Raw genomic sequence first — 1,187 nt, 5'->3', positions numbered from 1 at the left:
CTCCTTGTCACCTCTCCACTTTCATGCCACCCCTTGATTTTTACCCTCAATAATTGCAAAGGAGCAGGTGCAGGAGCCATGCTAATACAGGGCAGAGAAAATACCTTCAATTTCATCTTTCCTGTAGCCACACATCGGGCCCAATCCTCAGCCTGCATAAATCAGCAATAGCTCCAGAATCTGGCCGAGAGCCTCCACTCCTATGGAGATCAGCCACCCTGTGCTTTCCCACTGAGTACTGCACAAGGATTCGTAGCATCAAGATTTGTGCACTATAATCGGACAGCAAATAAACTAAAAATGCCCTGTGCTAGGTTATTAGATAGTACAGACAACTTACTTCAGACTAGTCCGGAGAGCTTGCCATTTTAGTGATTTGTTTGATACACCTTTAAAAAAAGAAATTCGGACACTTTATTCAAGGATATTCATTAAGTTGCTTCTGGGGATTGTATTAAATCAAAATTTGAAAACAACTGCAGCAGGACAGTTCTTAAAAAGAAGTGCACAAGCCTATATCAGACCTGAGCTCTATAAATACTAGAAAAACTAGAGGGTTTGCAATTAGTTTCACATTTCTTCATAAAAAAGAATGATATTAAAGCCTCAGCTAACAGAAGCAAGTCGTATTCAGAATCAATATCTGAAGCTTCCTGTCATGCTCTTGTCTGTTACAACTATAGATAAAACAGAGTTGCCTGCAGCCAAGTAGTTGTTTGTGTGAACTACTGTCTACTTTGTACAACTCTAAATTACAAGATTGGAAACCAGCTTTCTTGGCAGCCTGGCCAATGCACAATGCCCTCCTTGTGTTATTTTAATGATTACCACACTTTAAAAAAGGAACTTTTCCCACAAGGTGATCTTCACAATAAGGGTCTTGGGATGGAGCAACACAGAAGCCTGATGTTAAACAAGGATGTACCATTTTTAAATCCTCTTATGCTCTAAAGCAGCGGTAGGCAACCTATGGCACGCATGCCAAAGGTGGCGTGCAAGCTGATTTTCAGTGGCACTCACACTGCCCGGGTCCTGGCCACCGGTCTGGGAGGCTCTGCATTTTAATTTAATTTTAAATGAAGCTTCTTAAACATTTTAAAAATCTTATTTACTTTACATACAACAATAGTTTAGTTATATATTATAGACTTACAGAAAGAGACCTTCTAAAAACATTAAAATGTATT

The 1,187-nt window shown here is 39.6% G+C and overlaps 1 protein-coding gene across 1 annotated transcript in view; it reads right to left on the bottom strand.

Annotated features, from left to right (window-relative positions):
- Positions 1–368: 368 nt before the first annotated feature.
- The window catches only part of FIGLA (folliculogenesis specific bHLH transcription factor), an 11,097-nt gene continuing 10,278 nt past the window's right edge, over positions 369–1,187 (bottom strand). The window contains exon 4 of the mRNA XM_032771296.1: positions 369–389. Within this exon, the coding sequence (XP_032627187.1) occupies positions 369–389 (21 nt within the window). The remainder of the gene's footprint in view (positions 390–1,187) is intronic.

Source organism: Chelonoidis abingdonii, chromosome 2, assembly GCF_003597395.2.
Source record: "Chelonoidis abingdonii isolate Lonesome George chromosome 2, CheloAbing_2.0, whole genome shotgun sequence".
NCBI lineage: Eukaryota > Metazoa > Chordata > Testudines > Testudinidae > Chelonoidis > Chelonoidis abingdonii.
This window is presented reverse-complemented; position numbering and strand designations above follow the sequence as displayed.